The 21,501-nt window shown below is 42.9% G+C and overlaps 2 protein-coding genes across 4 annotated transcripts in view; both read left to right on the top strand.

The window, feature by feature from the left end:
- The window catches only part of mprip (myosin phosphatase Rho interacting protein), a 40,240-nt gene extending 33,150 nt beyond the window's left edge, over positions 1-7,090 (top strand). The window contains exons 16-24 of one of the 3 annotated variants that reach the window (XR_009683280.1): positions 74-221; positions 394-511; positions 1,187-1,346; positions 1,956-2,069; positions 2,254-2,340; positions 2,451-2,613; positions 4,221-4,306; positions 4,633-4,707; positions 6,183-6,236. Coding sequence is in view for 2 of the 3 variants with exons in the window: in XM_061094630.1 (XP_060950613.1) it covers positions 74-221; positions 394-511; positions 1,187-1,346; positions 1,956-2,069; positions 2,254-2,340; positions 2,451-2,613; positions 4,221-4,306; positions 6,183-6,254 (948 nt within the window). In the remaining variant the exon portion in view is untranslated. Of the gene's footprint in view, positions 1-73; positions 222-393; positions 512-1,186; positions 1,347-1,955; positions 2,070-2,253; positions 2,341-2,450; positions 2,614-4,220; positions 4,307-4,632; positions 4,708-6,182 lie in introns of all 3 variants that reach the window. The other 2 variants (XM_061094630.1, XM_061094631.1) reach the window with 2 other exon arrangements.
- Positions 7,091-8,959: 1,869 nt separating this feature from the next.
- si:dkey-94l16.4 (transcription factor 20) lies at positions 8,960-21,202 on the top strand. The gene is made up of 6 exons (XM_061094819.1): positions 8,960-9,104; positions 10,142-12,777; positions 14,392-14,485; positions 15,931-15,980; positions 16,132-16,203; positions 18,612-21,202. The coding sequence occupies exons 2-5, from the start codon at positions 10,147-10,149 to the stop codon at positions 16,177-16,179; spliced, it is 2,823 nt and encodes a 940-aa protein (XP_060950802.1). The 5' UTR covers positions 8,960-9,104; positions 10,142-10,146; the 3' UTR covers positions 16,180-16,203; positions 18,612-21,202.
- The last annotated feature ends 299 nt before the right edge of the window (positions 21,203-21,501 follow it).

Genomic DNA, 21,501 nt, shown 5'->3' with positions numbered 1-21,501 from the left:
CAGGAGAACCTTTCGGTCCGTATCCAGATGAGCCCTAAACTTAACAGTTGCACCCTGTTCTCCTTTGTCACAGGCCACCTGTGAGAGGGGCTTCACTGCCATGGAGGAGTCCCATCAGAAGGTTATAGATGAGCTGCAGAGGAAACACCAGAGAGAGCTGGAGAATCTGCATGAGGAGAAAGAGAGGCTGCTGGCAGAGGAGACGGCAGCCACCATCTCGGGTAAACACTGCAGAAAAAGTTCTTTTGACATCTCCGTTGCCAATGCATTTTCATCCTGAGATATTTGTGTTCTTTTAGTTTTTATTCATTTTTGCCTCTGTTGCCTGTTAGAAACGCTATCAAAATATGCATGTTGCGCTCTAGTTATTAAATGTCTTTGTGTCTGTCATAGCAATTGAAGCAATGAAGAACGCCCACCGTTCAGAGCTGGAGAAGGAGCTGGACAGGGCTCGCAAGGCCAACAACAACGCAGAGAACGCAGACATGGACGAGATGGCCAGACAGCATGAGTACGTTTTCTTAACTGCCACATTTACTGTGAAGCCATTCTTTACTTATCAAGGCACTGCAGGACAACGTTTGTCTGAAGAAACCTGAATTCAGCAGTTGGATCTTACAAAGGAGGCAAAAAGTCTCAAAATGAATTACCATTAACAAATTTGATCAAATTGTTATTACTATGTTAAAATTGCTGATGATTGGTACAATCTATTGTAAATGACAGAATTCACATAAATTTGTGAATGAATATATTGAATATTGTCATTTGTGTGTTGAACAAATACACTTTCATTCAGCCAAAAATGTTTTTATTGGAGAGCAAAGTAAAATGACAGAAGATCTGAGTAAAATGGAAGGTTTTTTTTCTAAATTACCAATGCCAGGGATTGTCAGAGTTTTCTTTCTTATCCTAAAGCTGTGTCCGTATGAATAGAGAAGACAAAGAACCCCTGGTGGTGTAAGTCTGCAGTAGCAAAGGAGACACAGTTTTACTGACACAGCTCCAGTCTTGATCCTTATTAAACCAAAACAAACTTTAATCTGGCTGCAGGTTTTAATGTAAAGTGAAGATCTAGCATTTCACCAAAGCAACTGAACACGTTGCTGCATTTGCTGGCTGCCTTCTCCTGGACTCTCACTAGTGGTGTTTTTTAATCCCCGTGTGGTTTTGTGTTGTGCTTCAGGGAGGAGCTGTGTTCGTACCATCGAGAGATCGAGGTGCTGTCGGAGCAGTACTCCCAGAAGTGTCTGGAAAACGCCCACTTGGCCCAGGCGCTGGAGGCCGAGAGGCAGGCCCTTAGGCAGTGTCAGAGGGAGAACCAGGAGCTCAACGCACACAACCAGGTGCAGACACACACTGTAACACACGATCATGACGCTCACTGATAGACACAACACATTCCTCCTTCTATAGGCAGGGTTTGTACAGTCATGGAAAACCTGGAAAAGTCATGGAATTTTAAAATGTGTTTTTCCAGGCCTGGAAAAGTCATGGAAAAAATAATCTCCCAAAAGTTTTGGAAAAGTGATGGAAATTTGTTAAATTCATATTTTAAGACAATTTAATCGAATGCCCATCCCTAGTTAATTTACGCTGAGTTTTAAATAATTCATATGCTTTTAAAGATATACGCTCAAAATATAGGCAGGCATTTTTGGGTTTGTGTCATTTAAGGTATACTGCATGCCTTGGAATTCTCATTGTTAGTTTGTATACTAGATTTTGTCACTTTTTCGCGTATACACCGAGATTTCACAAAATGTTCGGTCATGGAAATTTGGTTTAAAGTTATTGAAAAGTCATGGAAAAGTCATGGAAATCCATTGGTCAAAATGTGTATGAACCCTGTATAAGCTATACCTCTTATTCTTATTACCACGGCTTTTTATGTGATACAGAGAGTATGAAAACACTTCACCCGCTCTAATCTTGTTATCTTGTGGCTTTTGTAGGAGCTGAACAACCGTCTGGCAGCAGAGATCACAAAGATGCGCTCCATGGCATCTGAGGACGGAGTCGGAGACACGCATACCACGATACAGGGGAAAGAGCTCTATGAGTTAGAAGTAAGGTTCAATAGACGATACCACTTAACGCAATAAAAATAAACGGTCATAAAAACACACCTGTTATCAGTCTTAGGCTTCAAACAGCAGCTCATTCTCCTCTGGCAAATTCTTACAAAATCTTAATCCCAGGAAGTAAGAGTTTATTACTTTCAACATCATCTTTCATGTTCTTGTTTTCCAGGTGATGCTGAGGGTGAAGGAGTCTGAGGTCCAGTACCTGAAGCAGGAAATCAATTCCTTAAAGGACGAACTCCAATCTGCCCAAAGAGTACGCGTTTCTTTTTTTTTATTAGTTCTGTTTCAGGGACATGGGGAATTCCTAGCTGAGAGTCGACTCGAGTGCCCTTTTATCTTAACCGCCAAACAATGTGTTTTCAGGACAAGAAATATGCAACAGATAAGTACAAGGACATCTACACAGAGCTGAGCATCGTCAAGGCCAAAGGGGAGCGGGATCTGGGGCGGCTCAGAGACCAGCTGCAGCTGGCCCACGATGCTCTTGGGGAGCCGTCGCTGGAGGAGATGGAGCGAGGGGGATACGGTACAGAGCACTAACTGCTCCTTCACACTGAGCCTTTCATGCTAGAGGCACATTCAGTTCACACTCAAAACTGCTTATTGAAACTTAGATTTCAACATTGCCATCATCCAATGCCCCCCTGTTCTGCTCCATTGGGCTACATCCATACTACTACATTTTCATTTGAATCAATCATCTACCCTCCTGCGGATACACCTGGCGTCCACACTACTCCAGAGTTTTAGAGCTGCTAAAGCGGAGAAGTTTGTAAATGCTGCTGGCCATGTTTTATTTGGAAAACTCCGGGGCTGCGTTTTAACCTGGACAGGGAAAAAGTGAGATGTTTGGAAACGATGACGTAGACACTCACAATCGCTTGCTGATTGGGTCTTTTCGTGATGTAGCCATTGCTGATTCGTCAGGTTCCTTGCACATGACCCGGATGTAACCTCAGTCGCCAAGGTTCATTCACACAAATGTCAAAGAAAAAGGGATTTGACTGGAGGCAGCTTCCTGTTGACTGAGTTCACAAGATGTTAAGGTGACTAATTCAACTGGGAATCAAAATCAAACATGATCTCACTTTGACAGAAATAATGAGGAAATGCATTGACATGAGGTGACAGACTAACAACAGCCTTCTTGAAGAAACAGTGGTCCATGGCTGTTGACATGAAGCTGTAGAGAGAATATGACGAGTGAGGAGAGCATAAAGGTGTTGATATAAGGCTGCTTCTCCTTCATAAAGACCCTAAGAGAACTTTACCAGCACCCACAACCTGTAAATATGGACATACTTAAATTATTTATGCATATAAAATCATAATATTGAGAAAGAAAAAATAATTACGTTAAGAGTGTATTTTTATGTTCACTTAAGTTGATTTTGCTCTGCAACATATTTAAACTTCAAATGTGTTAAAGTTGCAGTGTGTAGAATTTAGTGACATAAAATGGTGAAGTTGCAGCTGAACACCTCATCCTCCCCTTAAAAAAATGAAAGAGAGCCTTTGGTAACCTTCAGTTTTCATAAAAACCCAAAGGGTGTTTAGTTTGTCCAGTTTGGGGGTTCTAAAAGAAACATGGCGGCCTCCATAGAGAGAACCCCCCCTGATGTAAATATATAGTATTTCAATATAAAGGGCTCATTCTAAGGTAAATAAAACAATGATTTGTATAATTAGATGAAACACACTTGTTAAAACCATTTGAAAAAAATCTAATTTCTGTCAATTAATCCCTTTCACCTAAATCTTACACACTGGGCCTTTTAAGATTAAAGTATTGTTAAGCTTTTTTTCTCTTTTATTCAAATGTGTGGACTCTAGCTTTCTTAAAGTAGGGAAAAAAGCAAAAAAGTAATTTTTGTCCAATCAAAGTTGGACTGTAGACATTGTTACCTGTAAACTGTTTGGCCACCTCCAAACATTATAATTGTTAAGTCAGACACATGGTGAAAGCGTTTCTCTACATGACACTTAACATCACCTACGGTTACAAACTAATCCATTCACACAAGTGGTGGTTGTGTAACGACCTGTGTGTCAACTAAAATAGCCTTCGCTACCCCTCGGGACTAGATCCTGTCTCTATTTCCTTATTTTACTCTGTCATGATTTCCCTTCTAGATATCTTGAAATCCAAAAGCAACCCCGACATCCTCAAGATGGCAGCTGCTGCAGCCAAGCGCTCAGAACGCACCCTGAGATCGAAGGTGGGTTTCTGGTCAAGTGTAATATTGATTAATTAATCCAGGATATCCACAGGACTGTATCACCCATTGTGTCATTTCACAGCAGACAGAGCCATCCTGTTGAGGCATTCGAGCGTTCCCACCAAACAAAGACAGAGAATCAGCTTTTAGTGACTTGCTGCCATCTTGAGGTCTTTTTGCAAAACTGCATGCAGCGTCACAAGCCCACTGTGTTCCTGCTGGGCTGCATTTTATCTATCCATTTTGTGACTCCATCAAAGTACCAGTCTTGGGTTTATGACGCTGAATTAATGTCATGGTAGTCTAACACATCCTTCTGTCCTCAGTCTGTGAGTCAGGACACTCCCTAGGACAGACAGGGCTGCTGAGGACGTGTAGGCTTCCCTCCCCTTCTCCCCTAGGTAAACCCAACTAGACGCACACCCACTGGTGGTTTGAGCCCCTCCTCCTGTCCTCCTAAAGCTCTTAATACACTGCTCAAAAGGGTTAACGGAACACATCATGTTGTATAACCCATTGAGGGCTGGATTCAAAACCAAACTGAAAACCAAAGTAAAATATTAAAATCACAGGCCGATCTAACTTGTGTGAATTTCACCACAGCAACTGAAAATGTGCCAATTCTGGTGTTCTCTGACGAATGCCAGTAGGTGCTGGGCTGTGAGCACAGGTCCCACCAGAGGACGTCGGGCCCTCATCCCCCCCTCATGGAGTCTGTTTCTGACAGAAACATGCACACCTGTAGCCTGCTGGAGGTCATTTTGTAGGACTCTGGCAGTGCTCCTTCTGTTCCTCCTCGCACAAAGGAGCAGGTACCGGTCCTGCTGCTGGGTTGATGCCCTTCTACGGCCCTGTCCAGCTCTCCTTGTGTAGCGGCCGGTCTCCTTGTATCTCTTTTTTCTCTCGATTATCACTTTCATTTGCACCAAAACAAGGGAAACTGATTCACATTCACTTGTGCTTCCTAAACGGACGGATTGATGTCCCTGAAGTCTAACTGACTTGGTGTTATACTGTGATGATTAAGTGTTCCCTTAATTGTTTTGAGCAGTGTAGAACTGAGTCACCACTTCACTACAGTGAGTGACCTATCACTGGGTAATAATAAATACTAATGTGTCTGGTGTATTTTGTGAATGAGTCGCTACAGCCTTGGTGCCACACTATGGATCAGATGAGTCAAATATGTAACTGAATACGTCAATAAATGTACTTTTAGATAACTAATTCAAACTGATTGAAAACGCAAGTTTTTATACTTTCTTCAATTCATAAAATAAAATAAAAAAAACTCAGTTCATCTGTCATACACCACTCACACACTGTCAGATAGCCATGTCTGAGCAGAAAATCTCTTGCTGCGTTGTCCATATGTGAAAGGCAATCTCAAAAGAAAGTGGAAGCTGTGGCAGAGGGGACAGAGCGGTCATTCTATACCAGAAGGTCTGTGGTTCTATCCTAGGCCGAAATGTCCTTGGGCAAAATACTGAAACCCAAAACCCCCTCATAGAAAAAGTGCTGCCATGATGTGCGTAAGTATGTGAATTGCAAAAAACTGTACTGTAAAGCGCTCTGAGTTGTCATCAAGACTAGAAAAGCGCGATATAAATACGTGTGTTGAGTGACATGTTTGACTCATCTAATAATCTTAAAGGGATGATCCACCCAAAATTGAAAAGTCACTCATCTACACACCACTGTGTCGATGGAGGGTTGGTGAAGTGTTTGAGTCCACAAAACAATTTTGGAGTTTTTCGGGTGACAACAGGTTTACACTGACACTTCCTGCTCAGAGCAACACATCTGTCCAGAGAAGAAAGCTCTGGTTGATCCTGATTAACACTGACCTGTGCTCCTCCCCTCTTCCCCCCCGCAGAGTCTAAAGGAAGGGCTAACAGCTGAGCAGAGACTTCACCTGTTTGAAAACAAAGACACAAAGGAGTTCTGATGCATCATGTCCACCCACCTTGGTGCATGTTTAGCAGCCCACTATATTTTAGCTCTGTAATTTCTTATTTAGTAACACTACACACTGGTCACAAACACAGATCATATATTATTAAAAAAAAACATGGTATGAAGTTTGAATTTCATGTCTAGAGTTTGCATTCCATGCACTTCAGTTAACTGTGACTTTTGTATTGTTTGTTATTTTTGCTGCCATGTCTTACTGTAAATACTGTTTTTAATTGAGCATTTGTCTTGCGTACACTAAAACTATGACTGTGTAAGCTACTGTTTTAACTCCCTAGACTGTTGCTAGCCAAAGGCGTAACTGTGATGTTTAATGGCTGAAACGAAACCACATACTGACGAGTGAGTATTACTTGCATAGCGAAAGCATAGGAATGAGTCCGGCGTTCAGGCGCGCACGTTAACGCTCCATCACTCCATAATTATGTTGCTTCATCAAAGCTTGATATTAAAGTGACATCAGACACGTTCTCTGTTCTCCTTGGGTCAATCTGAGATGTCTGTTTTAAAGGGGACGGCTGAATGTGTACGACGGGATTCACTAACTATAATTTAAATATATATATGAAATTTATTTAGAGTTTTTTTTTTTTTTCTCTCACCGCAATCATCCAGCTGTATAGGAGTTGTTGGAGTTGGTTTCTGTTTGTAGACTTGTTCAGTGGCAGTCCCATTGTATTTATTTAAATGGTTGGGAGGTTTTTTTTCTTTCACATTCCCATTCCTCTGTACTCTATTATTGTAAATATAAAGCAAATATACACCAACTGACTACAGGTTTATTAGCAATAAATATTTTTGCACCCTTTGGTTTGAGTGACTGTTGTGTAGTTTTACTTTATTTTACACATTAACCAAAAACACAGGGTCCACTTTTATGGACTCAACTGCGTCGCACTGTTTTTCACACTTGGAATTTAGTGGGGTTGTGTTTTCATTTGTCACATAATAAAAAAACATGTATATAAACAATCAGTCAAGTCTAAACAAAATTGTTTACAATAAGATTGACTATGAATGTAAAGTGTGGGGCAATTAACTAATGCTGAACCAAAGTGGCAGTAAGTAGTAATGATAATAGGTGTAATATTCTCAGTGTCTGATAATAGTTATACAGGTTATATATATATATATATATATAATTTATACAGTTTAATTATTTAAAGAGAAGTAGCTTATGTTTATCTTGCAATGTTTAAGAAAGTGAAGAAAACAAATCCTGGATCTGCCCACTGATCTGGACCCTCAACAAAATGTAATGTGTTCTTCCCTGATCCATACAGCATCCTTCCACCAAGTTTCTTGGTAATCCACCAGAAGGTTTTTTGTAACCTTGCTTAAAAAGGAACCTGTATGATCTCATCGGCGTTTGGTGCCATCATTTCACTTTGAATGGCCCATACTCGAGACTCGGTCTGTCTGAAGTCTGGTTTTAATGTAGGGCTGGGAAAATCAAATCACTTGAATATACCTTCAAAATGATACATGCCACAAAAGAATATTAAAGGTTGTTGCTCAATAGTGGCTTTATATGCCAGGCTGTGTTAACCCCTCTAAAGTAATTGTCAGTAGTTTGCTCTAGTACATGGAAAATACTGGAATTCAGTCATAGAAAGGGAAAACTAATATTAACATATATATGTTGTGTTTTATAGCAGTTTTAAGTAGTGGACATTTTTGTCCACAGATGTGATGAAGGGACTTTTAAACGCAGCTTGCGGGGTTAATCTCGTCATACTCATCTGTAATTGTGTATTTACTGTTATTCAATGAGTTTATCAATCAGCAACTACTGATAAATCAATGACCAATATTAACAAATCATTCACATACATGGCATTTTAGAAACCACAGAATAAAGTGGCATCATATATTCTTAGTGTCAATCATTAGGATTGTCAAGGGTCCTACGACTCCCATAATGCCTTTCTGCTCCAGAGCATCAACTGTCAACTCACACAGAGACAGGAAGTGAGGTAGTAACTCTGCATAGATCACAAGATTTTCTTGACAGCACACAATACATCGGTGTCAGCTCTTATCACCACAAACTCTTGAGATCTTCATTTGTGTTGTTTACGACGCTGCTTTTTCACCCGTAGATATTTTTTTTATTTTTGCATCTGTTGCGCATTAGAAGCATCATCAAACCCTACTCCACCCTCGCTTGTGGTAAATCCAGTGGGGGGATCCCCCGCTGTGTACACACATCTACTTCTCCTGGATTTCTACGGACCTCTATACTCGGATGCCAGGAGGATAAACTCTGCAGAAACTTCAGAGCCTCTCACTCGGACATTTGCGTTCACAGGTGCACGTCCTCTTGAGAAAATACGGAGTTCAGTGTAATTCTGAAAGCAGCTTTTGTAAACCGTGGCCCCTTTATGGCCCGTGATATAGACAAATGCTGGATCCGCCACTGCTTGAAAACCCACCTGCAACAGCTGGATTACGGACAAACCTATCACCACTGGGCCTGAACATCAACAGGTTGGTGTTCAACAACTTCCACTGTTATATCATGTGTTGTTGAATTCTGCTTTTAATACTAATTTGCATAATCGTCTGAATGCCAGCGCTGAAACGAGGCAGTAGTCGTTTTATTGTGAAAGGCCTACCCGGAAGCTGGACCTTGAACAGTGAAGTGGACGCGGCTGCTCTCAGAGAAGTGTGCCTCTGAAAGTGTGTGAGGGTATCCAGTCAATGTGGGGCTTTCTCCCCGTGTGGTCGCCGGTGGTTAGAGTAGGTGGGCTGCTGGAGGAGATGCCGGGGGGGACGGATTGTTAACGGGACGTGTAGTAACGCTGCGGTCTCTCCGGTCCCGGTAAGTTTGGATGAGCGGCGCATTACCTCCTCTTTGTCTCCTCCACCGGGCCTTCCCCGGTCCGCTCCGGCTGCTGCAGAGAACGTGTCGCCAAACCCCATGACAAGTTATCCGCACTTTAATAAAACCTCTCTCCCCGTCGAGTTGTTGCATCAAGTTTCGAACTATATTTACTTTTTTCAGCGCCGCCTAGATCCAATCTACAAATCGGAATTCATGGAATATTCAAAAAAACGCGTATTCTGAAGTGAGAGGTAACATTTTAAAATTGGTTCCGCTACAACAAAGTTACAAAGATTCGCGGGGAGCAGTAACTAACAATGCGGTCCACTAAGCTATAAAAGTTGACATTTTATCGAAATAACGCGTTTCTAGTGAATAAAAACCTTGCCGAATTGAAGAGTGCGGTTTACGGAACTGTGGAAGTTTCAAATATCTTTCCATTGCGTGTGGCTTTGTGTCGCAACAGAGAAAACAATAAAAGTTACGTGATATCTGATGGGAGTTCGCCATTAGGGTAACTTCACCGGAGCTAAGCCGGGCCTAGCAAGCTAACGTTAGCTGCGGCTAAGATAAGCTAACTGCGCTAGCGTGTGTGACCTGTCATGTTGGAGGTAAAGAGTGAGACAGTGTCCGGATACACTTTGTTCACTGAACAAAATGTTTCCGGACACAACAACTTAAAACCAACAACATCCATAATATTATGATAAATTAGGAACAAGTTATAACGTGAACTGTTGGTTAATCCCTCAAATGTTAATGAAATACAAGCACAAGCCAGTTTTCAAGCTAAAGTCAACGTTATGACTTGAGATGTGAGGGCTTGTTTCTTAAAAACAAAATCAAACAACCACCTACCAGTGTAGGAAACGTGTAGCTCAGGACTTTACTGGGACTTTAAGAAAGAAGATGTCAGTAAATCTTATCTCGAAAGTCAATGACAACTAGAAGATAAACCGACCCCATCAGAAATGGATGATTCTTGTCTCTACTACAAAATCACAAGTTTCTTTCCCTCTCTCCATCCATTTCAGTTGTTATGGAGCAGCCACCTGGGAGCGTAGATGATCTACAGCCTCAGGACCTCTCCGGCGCCAGCATCCCCTCTGTGATCGACCTGACAGGCGAGGAATGTGTCCTCAACGCCGCGTCCCTCAAGACCCAGGGCTGGTATGCCAATTCGGCGAGCAGCAACCAAGGATTACCCTTCTCAGAGACCGGCTCCCCGGACTCTGCTCTCCAGTCAGCAGAACACATTCAACCAGACAATGCCTTCTCTCGCACTACAGTCACCCTCTCCTACGTGAGCAGGTCTCACGTATTCTCCGCTCAAGACTCGCTGTCTCGCCGCTCGCCTCTGTGCGGTGGGCCGCCCGTTAGCAGCTTCTCCCACCACCCGTCATGTGACTTGGAGAAAGGGCCCGGGGGGGAGACAGGATTTTCCCTGGCCCAGCATTACCTGGAACAGGCTGAGGGTCCAGTGGACCTCGGCATTCAGACAGAACTTTTGCAGTCGTTATCTGAGGCTCCAGCGGGACCAGAGAAGGATGGGGGAGCACGTCTAACACAGGTGCCTAGTGGAGGGGTTTCTGGTCCATGGGTGCCAAGGAGGAAAGAAGAAGTGGACCACAGTAGGGGTTTAGAGAATGGTCTAGGTAATAGTTCAGTTGCATGTGCAGAATCCTCACCAGAGACTCTCACTCCTGCAACAGTAGAGGATCCAGAGAAGAGCACGTCTGAGGCGCTCTTACTCATGTCTAGAAAGCAGGACCCGGTGGTTGTCCTGGAAAGCGTGGCTGCTAGAGACCTGTGTTCCCTGAGCAGGGAGTACATCAGTCCCCTGGAGGACCCTGTCTCCCCCTCCGCTACCTCACTGGACGATGTGGAGGATGTCTTCATCCTTCCTCAGGCCTCCAGCTCGCCCAGCGGCGACACCTCCAATCTAGAGGCAGCGGAGGAGGTTGCATGGGATGTCTCTAGAACAGAAGGGGCCATTCAGGAAGGCTCTGACATCACAAGGTTGGATTCAATCGATGAAAACAAGCAGCCAGTCCATGGACAGAAGTCAGCGATAGAGCCTATTATTGACTTGACAGATGATGTTTGTGTGTCCAGTGTTTTAGAGGACAAACCCAAGACTGTTATTCCCCACATGAATGGGAATGCAAAGGCCCAAGAGAGAACTTTAACAGAAAAAAAACTGCCGTGGCGCTCCAGCAGAGGGACGCGACTGGGTGCTATAGTTATGAACATAAATTCAAGCAGGTATAAAGTATCAGGATGCATACGCACCAATAAGAAAGCCCGTGCTTCCCCACCGACAGCTAGTATTTCTAACCTAGAAGAGACTAAAAGTAAAAACACCCTGCCAGTAGGAAAAAGGAAAAGCAGAGCGAAGTCATCTTCCCCTGTGAAAACAATAAAACAAAAAGCCGAAACTCCAGTGAAAAAGGTTCAAACTAATAACATTAACACTGACTCTACCTCTGACTCTAAATTGCTCAGCATTTCTAAAAAGTCACAGAGCAGCACACCTCCAAAAAGTCCTCAGCTCGCCGTGCACAAGAGGTCAAGGCAAGAGCCAAAGGATGTTTCACTCCCTGTACGTTCTCCACAGACGAGCCCCAAGCAGCCGAGGAGGAGGAGACGCTCATCCCAGTCCAGTCCTCAGTCTGCTGCTCACAAGAACTCTAAGAAGGAGACAGAGCCTGTGTCTCGCCCCGTCCCCACAGTGGAAATAAAGGTGGCAAGAATTTCCCCACCACCGTCGAAGTCTCCAAAGAAAAGTCCAGGCAAAGGCAAAGGCAAGGCTGCAGGTAGCAAAACACCCCCCACTGCCAAGACGAAGGCCAAGAGGAGGCGAAAGCAACTCATGAGCAGTCAGTCTTTGTCCATGTTCTCCCCCAAGGAGCCGGAGATCAAGTTGAGGTACGTCAACTTCAAGGAGGAGAAAAGGGAGCTGAGGTCCGACAGTTTCTCTCCGTTCATCCGCACGGAGCGTCGGCAGCCATCGCCTTCACTGTGTTCTGTCGTCAACTACCAGGAGGAGGTGAGGACACCATGCAAGAAGGGTCCGCAGCAGCAGCAGCAGGCTAGGGACCCCGGGGACTTCCTCTCTGCGGTTGTCCCCAGTACGTCTTGTCTCCAGCTGGGCCGGGCGTCCACACAGAGCCAGCACCAGCGCTCTCTCGTGTGCTGCCTGTGCGGGAAAGCGGCCAACGCCATGGACTTGGGGGACCTCCACGGCCCGTACTACCCCGACGGGTACCAGCCGAGCACCAAAAGACCAGCCAGCATATCGCAGCTCAAAGAGGAGGAGGACGGTTTCAGCGATTCCGACTCCTCGTCCTGCAGTGGCAGAGGCAGGAGGAGGAAGCGTGCTGTTCCGCCCACACAGTGGTCCTTCAGGCCGGGTGGTCAGCGCCAGCAGAAGGGCGCCCTGGAGAGCCACCGGTGGAGCAGTAACGGCACGGGCAGCCCCGCGGCTAAGAGGGCTCGCTCAGACGCCAGCACTGCAGAGGTGGAGGACTGGTACAGCCCCCCCGTGCTGCCCCTGGAGCCCTGTGAGTACTGGCTCCATGAAGACTGCGGCATCTGGTCCGCCGGCGTGTTCCTCGTGAAGGGCAAAGTCTACGGACTGGAGGAGGCGGTCAAGACGGCACAAGAGATGGTAAAAGTGCACTTTCAGCCTGTAATGTGAATTCTCTGTTACACAATGCATTTCTTTATGCTTTCTCTATCTAAAATGATACAATTTCTTGTTTTTAAAATGCTTGAAACGGTTCTAGTTTATTTTAAGTGTGGTGCCAGACTTGCATACTTAAGTAATATCCATTATTTGCTTCTGAAATGCCAAATTAATTGTGGTTTCTTAAGAGGTAGCAGTCTACAGCCCTGCGGTTACAAATTGATTTTACAGTCATTGAGGACTAAAAGACAGTAAATGTTCAAAAATAATTGGCCAAAGCTGAAAAATTAAATGAAATTGTTGCAGTTGAACTTTGTTTAGCCATTTGTTTATTCAACTGTTTCAGCTCTAAAGCCACAAGGTTAAGCAACACCCTCAGACTAAAACCTCAGCTTTGCCCACAAAATATTAAATGATCTGGTATCTTAGTCAAAATGCCACGACATGTCATTCATGATACCAAGATAATAATTCCTGTGTGAGTTATGAAATCTTCAGCCTCTGATTCGTGGTTTCCCTTATTATAGTCACCAGCATGTCAGAGTTTCTTAAGCCGTGTTTAGACATGAACTCTAGCAAATGTCTGGAAAGTTGGGTCAAGATTTTTTCTGGAGTTTATCCGGATGCAGTAGATTATTATCTGAGATATTTGTATTCTTCCAGTTTCCGTTGTGTGTTTTAAAAAACGTTTGACACACCCATTCCCTCACTGTGTTTTTATTCTGCTGTGTTGTCATGTGGACTGTCTCAGACGTTTCACCAGGGGGCTGTCAGGAAAAGTTCCAGGAAAACTCTGAAGCAACTGCCTCGGACATTGCGTCCTCACATACACCCTCTAATCTTTGGACCTGAGTGCACATGTGAAAGCAGCTTCAGTCTGCTGCCAGAAATGTGACCCAAGCTCAGTTTCAGTATCTTAAGACTTTTCCTGTTGACACCACAGACTCCATCTTTGACCCTGAATCATGTTCGGTGACCCTTCTTACCCAAGACAGATGCAAAAACAAAAGGAAAACAAATATCTCCAGGTGAAAAAGCGGTGACACACACGTAGAAGACACTGGCGAAGATGTCAAGAGGTGTTGTGGTGATAAGAGACAGGTGCTGTGAACGTGATCATGAGATCTCGGCAGCGAAGTTAATGCGTCCACTTCCTGCTGCATCAGACTATAATGTGATCTCTCCAGTCTAGTAATGCGGAGGATTTGATGCTGTTGTGAACGGGTCTGTGCAGCAACCCTCCCGCTGTGTTGTGCAAGTGTGAAAGGCAAACTCTGGGTAAACTCTGTAGCCAATTCTCTATATTTTTCCATGTCTGAAAACAGCTTTAATGAGTTTATATAGAAACTTTAAAAGGTCTTGAAAGAGCTGGTATACACATTTTGATTATGACAAAAGAGAAGAGAAGAGACATCTTTTAATTAGTGCCAGTAGAATTGTAATGAGACGATAAATGATAATCGAACTAATACTATCTGATTTTCAGTGTAATTAAGATTGCAGGGTTCCCTCAGACTCTTAAAGAAGTCTGAAATTCAACAATATGAATTGTAGGCTTCAAAAATGTTGACGGCACATGATGCTCTGTGTTTTCAGATGTGCTCAGCGTGTGCTGATCCAGGTGCGACTCTGGGCTGCTTCTTCAAAGGTTGTCCCAACAAGTACCACTACAGATGTGCTCTGGTGTCAGGTACGTTCCACCTGTCTTTTCACAGCAAACTAGGACAAAGTACTGAGAATACGTTACAAAGTGTAACCGCCAAAACTTACATTCTACTGATGATGTCATTACATTTTGTTATGTGCAGTGACAAACATTTAGCTAATGCTCCGGGGAATGGGGGGGGAACAGAGTTAAATGGATACATATCAAAAATATTTAAAAAATTACACATTTTAAATAACTTGTTTAATTTAAATTGATTATTCTCATTTTCAGACATGAACTTGTCCGCACAATTGTGTCTGGACTTTCTTTGGAGCTGGAGATTCTCCAAAACTCTCTAAAGCGCTTTTTAGTGAGAGGTGGTGCATCATGCACGAGGCAGCTCATATCTTATACATTCCATTGTAGAGATAATGGGTTTTTGTGTACAAACTATTCTTGACATCTTCGTTAAGAATTTCGTTAAGAATGTTTTAATTTAGCTAAATTTGGTGCAAAGGTATTTTTATTTGGAACAAAATACTTTTTCAATGTATTGACTCACAAGCCTCAGTATGGGTATTTGTACCAACAATTCTTGGCTAAATTCCCACCAAGTCATAATCTTCCTGCTATGGACATTTTGTGATTTGTTTTTACCAAAGTCCGGACTGAATTGGAAAAGAAATGTTTCGGGGTTTTAGCACCTAATGCACAGAATCAATTAACTGATTTTCAGCTTTAAAACTAAGTTTGTGTGTGTGTGTGTGTGTCTGCAAGTTTTCTTATTTTTATGTTAAAGTTTTATTGTTGTTTGTTTTTTTCTGTTTACTTTTACCGTGGAAATTGTGCTGCTGTGTGATTCTTGGCCAGGTCTGTGTTGTAAAACAGATTTTATAGCTTGTACAGAGTTTAGTGATATGACGAATTTGAGGATAGTCCAAGAAATAACACATAATAATCACACGAAGCAGAAAGACCAATGTTGGCTCTGGTGGATTATCTCTATTGCTGAGTTCAAAGGTTGTAAGATAAACTTCAGTTTGTTTCTGAGACCTCTGCTTCCACCACAGTACAATGCAGGTGAACATATGATCTCAAGCCCTGTTCAAATAAAACCAAAACTGACTCAGCATGACTAGTGGTACAAAAGAACATATTTGCTTTTGGTGAACTATCCCTTTAAATGTAGATAGTCTTGTATTGATATGAAGGAGATGTTATTTTGGTCCCCTAGAGGACCTTTATTTTTTTCCCGAAAAAAATCAGATGTTTTAAATAAACACTGTACCTAAAATACAAAGTGGAATCACCCACGGCTGGCGGAGTGTGTGAGTGTGTCTGAGTTCATGTGGGCGGGTCGGTGTGGAAGAAGCTGTTTTGTGAGGTGCCGCTTCCACTCAGGCTGAACTTGTATGTGTGGGCAGTTGAACCTTTCGGATGAATCAGTGCAGCATCTTCAGACTCCTGTTCTGTTCTTGTTCCTGCAGAGTGTGTACTCCTTGAAGAAAACTTCTCCATGAAGTGTAAGAAGCACAAGGTGAGCAGAAATAACTTCACTTTAAACTGGACAAGTTGTTCCAGAGACACTTGGCGAGTTTCTATCACTATCACAAGCTGTCTGAAGGATGTTGAGGGGAAATTGTGCAACTCTCTCACTGACTCAGCTTTTGGTTCCTTGTCTTCTTCAGGACAAGACGCTCAAAGGTCCTGCAGGGAACCGAGGGAACAACAGGTGACGACGTTGGTGTGAAACTCATGAGGTTAGTAAAGACTTGCTCTGCTCTCATGGTATCTGTGGCTCAGGAGCGAGTTGTGTCAAGTCTGAGAAAATGACTTCTCAATCTCCAAATTCAAATTGAGATGCAACCTAGTTTTTTTCCGTTTTTTTTCACCTCTGAAAAGTTCCCCAACATTCTGGCAAGGCTGTTTTGTTAAATCCTCTAAACCTGATAGTCTTAAACAAACTGATTTTTTTTTAATTTTAATTGTTTAGGGTTACATTAGTGTAAGAGGAACTATGTAGGAGCCACAGCCCTTTTTCACAGTGCCAGAGATGAAGTAATTGGACTCTTAACTACTAGTTGAGAGTTGTTGGTAGACCAAACAGGACTTGTTTGTCAATGTGAGGTGTTAAAAGGATAGTTCACTCATTATGTACTCGACACTATGCCGATGGAGGGGTGGGAGAAATGTTTGAGTCCTCAAAAGTGTCCTCTTCTTCAGATGCAATAAAACAACAGAAATAGCAATAGCATGTGCTCTGAGGAGGATATGATGATTAGGCTTAAAAGTGTAACCTTACCCAGTGTAAATGACTCCATTTTGAGTTGAATGTGAATGTTGGGGCTTGCAGACACTTGGATGACTTTGCAAGAGCAGTATCGAGGCATGTTGTGTTTTTTTCTGTTTCATTATGTCTGAAGAAGGAGTCTCCAGTAACTTAAATTGTATTGGATTTGGCTGGAACACTGTTTATCCCTGAGACTCCAGAAGTGTTTTGTGGACTCAAACACTTCACCCACCCCCCCAGTAGCATAATGGTGAGCAGATAGAGTGAATTTTAATTTTTCGGTGAACTATCCCTATAGGTGACGATGAAGTGAATATGAGGTAAATGAGGTTTACAAAAAAGAGAATCTTATCATACACTGACCAAACAAAGTCTTGTAGATGAACATAAAATCATTTGCATGGTATATTACAAACTCTTTATAACTGCACAGCAGGTTGAGAATGTGTCCTTGTCAGCGATCAAGACAAAACCTCATGAGCAGAACCTCAGAGGATTCACCACAAGATACAAATGCTGAAAACAGAAATTAACCTGTGGAAAGAAAGGAGCCGCTCATGACCCAAATCCTCCACTTCATCTGTCAGAGATGGCTCTGTCATGACTCGGCCATATGAGGTTCACAGTGGTATATACTGATGATGTCACTGCAGACACTAACAACAGCAGACACAGACCAACATTCCTATGCATTAGGAGAAAGCAGCCAAAGCTTCTCAAGGAAACCGAGACCTCGTCTGATGTGAATGTGACTTTGCAGCATTCCACCAGTGAAGTGGTAGAAACGGAGATCTAACAACGAGCTGCAGAGCTGAGGCAGGTTGACACGGGTTGAAATACTTCAAAATACGCGTGATGTTACAGTCTCTGCCGTTGCCATTTGCAATTACTACTTACAACATCTTCAAATGGTGAAAACCCAGAATCCATTGTGGCCTTTTCGATGGGACAAAGCTTGTCACTGCTGATGGGGAAACACCCCTGACACACCCAGCAAATGACAGAAAAAGCCTGTTTCAAACGTAGCTCACTGCTTCAAGCTAAAACAACAGCTTGTAACCGTCGGGAAACATTGCAAAACTCTAAGTCTGATCGTGCCCTGGGTGTTTTTGTTTATTTACTGGATCACCACTGAGTGTCAAAAGGGATTCTACTCCCACACAGTTCTTTCGTTCTTGACATAAACTTACTCAAATAAAAGCTGAGACTTGGCACTTTAATGTATTAACAAGAAAACGTGTGAACACTTGCGGTCTGGACTGTTTATTGTCTGTTTGTATTTTATTTCAATTGATTATTCTCAGTCATTTTCAGACATGAACTTGTCCGCACAATTGTGTCTGAACTTTCTTTGGAGCTGGAGATTCTCCACTCAAGCGTGAGAACATCAGCAGAGAACTCTCCAGCGCTTTTTAGTGAGAGGTGGTGCATCATGCACGAGGCAGCTCATAACTTATACATTCCATCATAGAGAGCCTGGGTTCTTGTCTACAAACCATTCTTGACATCTTCGTCTGTGTGCTCTACGCGTGTGCCACCTCTTTTTCACCTTGAGATATCAACATTTTCATTTTTATTTTTCTTTGGTTCTTTTCTTTTCCAGTGTTGCGTCTGTCGTCTGTTGGAAACGCCACCAACGTGCTAAATCGCTTGCATTGAATCCTCTGGAGAATTCTGCTCAGTCTTTACTGGGGGCTCCCTGAGAAATATCCACAGCTACCGACTCGGACATTTGCGTTCTCACATAAATCTCCACATTTGGATAATTTCAGGAGATAATCCGGAGTTCGGTCTGTGGCTGATAGCAGCCCTAGAGAAAGCACTGCTTTGACGATATGGGCTCATGTGAATAACTGAGTCATGTTTTTTCTCTTCCAGACGTTCCCCTGCAGCGTCTGCTGGTAACCGCGGCAACAGTGGACCAGGCTCCTTCTGACTGACAGCTAGCACCCCCAAACCTTAACTTCCTCCTCTGCTCCTCGTCCAGCTGTTGGACCGGACATCAGCGACTGGAGGAGCTCAGTCACAGAGAGCCGCCTTGACACCTGAAGACTGACAAATCCTCCTCGCTTCATTTAAAGTAACAGGCTGAATTTGAGGAGTAATTTATTGAGGGTTTTTTTCTTTTTCATGGATTAAATGAAAAACAATCAAAGATATTTAATTTTTTTAAAGATTTTCTAAGTATTTGACTATATTTGGTTTATTTATTCCTGAAGTTTCTCATTGGCTTCTTTAGCAGTTGTCAAGAATGTTTGACTGTTTCTTTATCTTTTCGTAAGTTATTGATGAAACTGTTCAAGATTGAAATTTCAATCCAGTCATGGAGACACAGGTTTTATGAACAGATGGGACAGTAAAAAGGGCCGGACAGTATATTCTAAGGACCCTCTCAGAACTAAGGTACCTGAACGGACGCTGTCGACACGACAGCTTTTTTTTAATTTTTTTTATTTTGGGACTCACACATGGCATTACTTTTTGTTTCGCAAAGTCCAGCTCACTCAGATGACACGTGGCAATTAACAATGGGCCCAGTTGATGTTGCAGATGAAGGGGAGCAGTGTATGTTTGAATGTATTCTCTCGGTGTGAGGGCTTTCTGCAGGATGCACTTTGGAAGAGGCACTGAACACGTGGTCCTCTGCTCCGGCTGCAGGGTTTCTGTCTTGGCCTCACACACACACACACACACACACACACACGTTGATAAGCAGAGCAGTAAAATTGGATTGGATTCAATTAGTATGATGTGAACTGCAACGTGTTCACATTTTCTCTGCTGTGCATTTTATTAGTCACAATTAATAATAACCTGATTAATTAATGCAACACAGTTCATACATTTGATCAAATCCATTATTGTAAACATGTATCACCACCTGACAATACATAATCCCCTAGTTATCGTATCTATTTCAATCAAATCTGCTTTAAAATAATCAAATCACTTGATATTTGTCAATATTCCTTTCGATTCATGTCCATTTTCATCACCTCCATTTTTGGTTCCTCCCCCTCCCAGATGACATGTGATTTTATATATATATATATGTTTTGGCCTAAAGCACTTTGACTTCTCATGTCAGACTGAGGGCAATTAAATGTTCCCGTGATCTGTTCATCTGGGACGTCCTGACATCAGTACTTTGTTTTTAAATATGTTTTTTCCTTCACGTGATGAGAAGCCCTTTGCTGCCATTCATCGGCTGTTTACTTGGGTTTGTCCTCTGTCGGAGCTGCAATCCTTTTTTCAATCCATTTGATTTTCATTACTGTTGAGTGAACCTCAACAAAGCCTGTTCTGTTCTCGGCTTCACCAGTGTCACTGAGGTTTAAAGCGGATGTATGTTTGCAGACGTATCACTGGCATGGAGAATTCTTGGTTTACATCAATGTTCATTTTAGTAGCCGTGCTGGTGATTTCAGCTCTGATGTGGTGTGATTTCTTCTTTTCTGGACCCGGAAGACCTGACTGGTGCGTTTCCTGCAGAACCTTTCTGAAAACGCCTTATCTGATGTGCAAAAGTTGGTCTTTCCCTCTTCTTGCTCTCTTGTTGTGCAAAGACAAATCAGGGGATGTACGTCCCCTTCCTTTAAACATCCTGATAAAGGCAGCTGTCAATCATTTCTGTGCTGCAGACTTTGTAATTGTTGTAAGTGCACGTCAGGCAAATTCCTGATGAACCCACAGGTACCCACTGACTCTCTGGGACTGGTGTGAACGATGGACTGACATCTCTTCCAGGCGTATTGTTCAGGTCAGGGCTTTGGCTGCTCAGTGTGTTTTAAGCAAAAAGTCTGTGTGATCAGTGTCGGTGTAAAGTCTCTGTTGTACTCTTCAATACCGCCACTGGGGGCAGTGTTGTGTCTGAGACCACTGCAGTGTCCCACCAGCAGCAGCGTGTCACAGTAAAACCTTCATCTCTGTCCTGGAACACCTTCTCTCTCATGTGTGCCATTATCAATTTATTATTATTAATTTATGTTCCTTTTGTTGCAAGACTTTTTTTTGTCGTTGAGAGAGCCTGACATTTTCTCTGCATTTGTTGATTGTTCCAAATGGTTGTTTGCGTCATACCAAATGCAGCTTTTGGAATATGTATTGTTCTTATGATTTGTTTTGGTGATATTTTGTCCATGTGTTAATCTCAGGGCTGATTGTCAGATATTCTTTCTGTTTCTGTGTCGACCCCACATTGACTGGAGCGGTGATACATGCAGCAGGATGTGGTTCATCTCCTCAAATGCAAGCGTCTCTGTCCTGGCACACACCACCCATCACATTCCAACGCCTCCATGTGTCTGTCTGTGCTGCCGTGAGTTTAGGCGTTCACTTTGGACTAGTCTGCCAACTCGTGTCACTTTTTTTTTAATTATTATTATTTTACGACAACTTTTTGTACTGTCTCATTCACCTCTTGGAGGATCAGAGGTCATGTTATTGTCAAAAATAAATATTTTGCTCAATGTTGTGTTTTTCTCTATCAAATTTGTCTAGTGACTGAGAAAAAATGTTTCAAGGAAAAAGTGTCATCCTACGAGAGGGAAGTAGCTAAATGTTCTTATTTACAATTGTGTGTGTCCAAATGTCTTCAAGGCTTTTTATCACCCGATTCTGCAGCTTTACAGATCAATGCTTCAGCCGATGGTTTTGCCTAATTCAAGCTCATTTCCACCAGCAGCACAAGTAAACTCAGTGTTCTCTACTTTACTACTTGTTAACAGCTAATAAAGAGATGGATATTTCCCTTAGGAGTCGGATGGAA

Source organism: Limanda limanda, chromosome 21 (assembly GCF_963576545.1).
Source record: "Limanda limanda chromosome 21, fLimLim1.1, whole genome shotgun sequence".
Lineage (NCBI taxonomy): Eukaryota > Metazoa > Chordata > Actinopteri > Pleuronectiformes > Pleuronectidae > Limanda > Limanda limanda.
Note: the sequence above shows the minus strand (reverse complement) of the source record. Positions and strands in the feature narration are given on the sequence as shown.